This window comes from Aphanomyces astaci (genome assembly GCF_000520075.1).
Source record: "Aphanomyces astaci strain APO3 unplaced genomic scaffold supercont1.769, whole genome shotgun sequence".
Taxonomy (NCBI): Eukaryota; Oomycota; class Saprolegniomycetes; order Saprolegniales; family Verrucalvaceae; genus Aphanomyces; species Aphanomyces astaci.
The window spans coordinates 1-1,322 of NW_009799032.1; the positions used below are offsets into that span (position 1 = coordinate 1).

The 1,322-nt window shown below is 53.2% G+C and overlaps 2 protein-coding genes across 2 annotated transcripts; both read right to left on the reverse strand.

Moving 5' to 3' along the window:
- Positions 1-11: 11 nt before the first annotated feature.
- On the reverse strand, positions 12-692 carry H257_19543 (hypothetical protein; the record flags this gene model as incomplete). The annotated part of the gene is made up of 3 exons (XM_009848682.1): positions 12-277; positions 325-402; positions 480-692. Coding segments are annotated over 3 exons (555 nt in total), but the record flags the coding sequence as incomplete, so codon positions are not given.
- A 154-nt stretch (positions 693-846) lies between these two features.
- Positions 847-1,226, reverse strand: H257_19544 (hypothetical protein; the record flags this gene model as incomplete). The annotated part of the gene is made up of 1 exon (XM_009848683.1): positions 847-1,226. A coding segment is annotated over one exon (317 nt), but the record flags the coding sequence as incomplete, so codon positions are not given.
- Positions 1,227-1,322: the final 96 nt, after the last annotated feature.

Genomic DNA, 1,322 nt, shown 5'->3' on the forward strand with positions numbered 1-1,322 from the left:
TATCTCGGTACATTTGCAGCAGGAACGACGCCGGAAGGGCGATGTCGAACTGTCGGCGATGGACGTACTCAAGGGCTCCAGTGTCGGGGCATGTCACGACTTCGACGTCGTACAAGTCGTGGGATGAGGTCGTGCTGGGAAACTGGTACTGATGGAACATGCGATTCGAGTTGTGGTACATTTGCCGCGTGATCCACGCTTTGCCGAGGTCCCGTGATGGAGGGTGCTCCAGCAACGTCATGTCTCGCCATGTGGATACGCATGCGTTCAAGGATGACTGCAAACATGTGAAGAACTACTCCAGTGGAGCAAGGAGGGTCTTACTGGAATGGACTGGTGATGCGCTACCCAGGCTTCCATGTCGCGCAGAATGCGATGGTACTCGGTTGTCTTTTGCTGTCCCTCTCGACGATAGATGCATCTCTTCCGTCTTTTTTTTTCAGTGCAGCCGCGATATCCTTCCAAGGAAGGCTCCACACCGACGGCGCTGTCACACTACCCATGGACGCTTGCCGCCGTTCGTGGAGGATGCCGCGCAAGTTTTCCTCCAGCTGCTTCTCTCTCTCGCAAAGGTACGCCATTTCGAGCTTGAACTCGTCGCGGTAGATCTTCATCATGTTGCGCATGTACGCTCTTCGACGAAGCTTCGAGTCCACTTGACCAGAGTGGCTTCCGCCACCGTCGTCGCCCATCACCCACGTTTTTGACACATCTTTCAACAGTCAGTTCAGCCAATCACAAGGACACAACGTCGTGGTATTCCAACAATTTCCAATTTAAAAAGACCTTGTTGTACCTGCATACTAACAGCAGGTCAAAATAAACAAAATGGAATACTATTACAAGGGACGAAGTAAGATCCGGTAATATTATCCGGTAAATATCCGGATAAAACGTTTCATTCGTACTTCAACTAGGACGGTCGTTGTTGGCAAGCATGTCGAGGACAGTCTGCTGGACGAACTCGCGCACCCGCTGACGGGCTGAAGGTAGGAATAACATGGCCGTCCGCCTTGCGTGGTTGGGAAACAGGTGTGGAGGCGTGGACTGCGCGTCAAAGTCCCAATAGGACGACTCCTCTCCCAACGTACACGGGACGTCCCCTCGGTACAGTTGTGAGTACATGTACATCACTCGAACCACACACACACCCGAAGGCTGCATGGATGTCATCTCGACCCTGGCCATCATGGCTGAGTCTAACGTGTCCGACGACAATGAGGAGGACGAATGTACCAGAGTGATCTGTGGCGTTGGGGACATGTCGTCGGGTGGTTCTCGTCATCTTGGATCTGCTGGGCGACAAACACGACGCGGTCGTG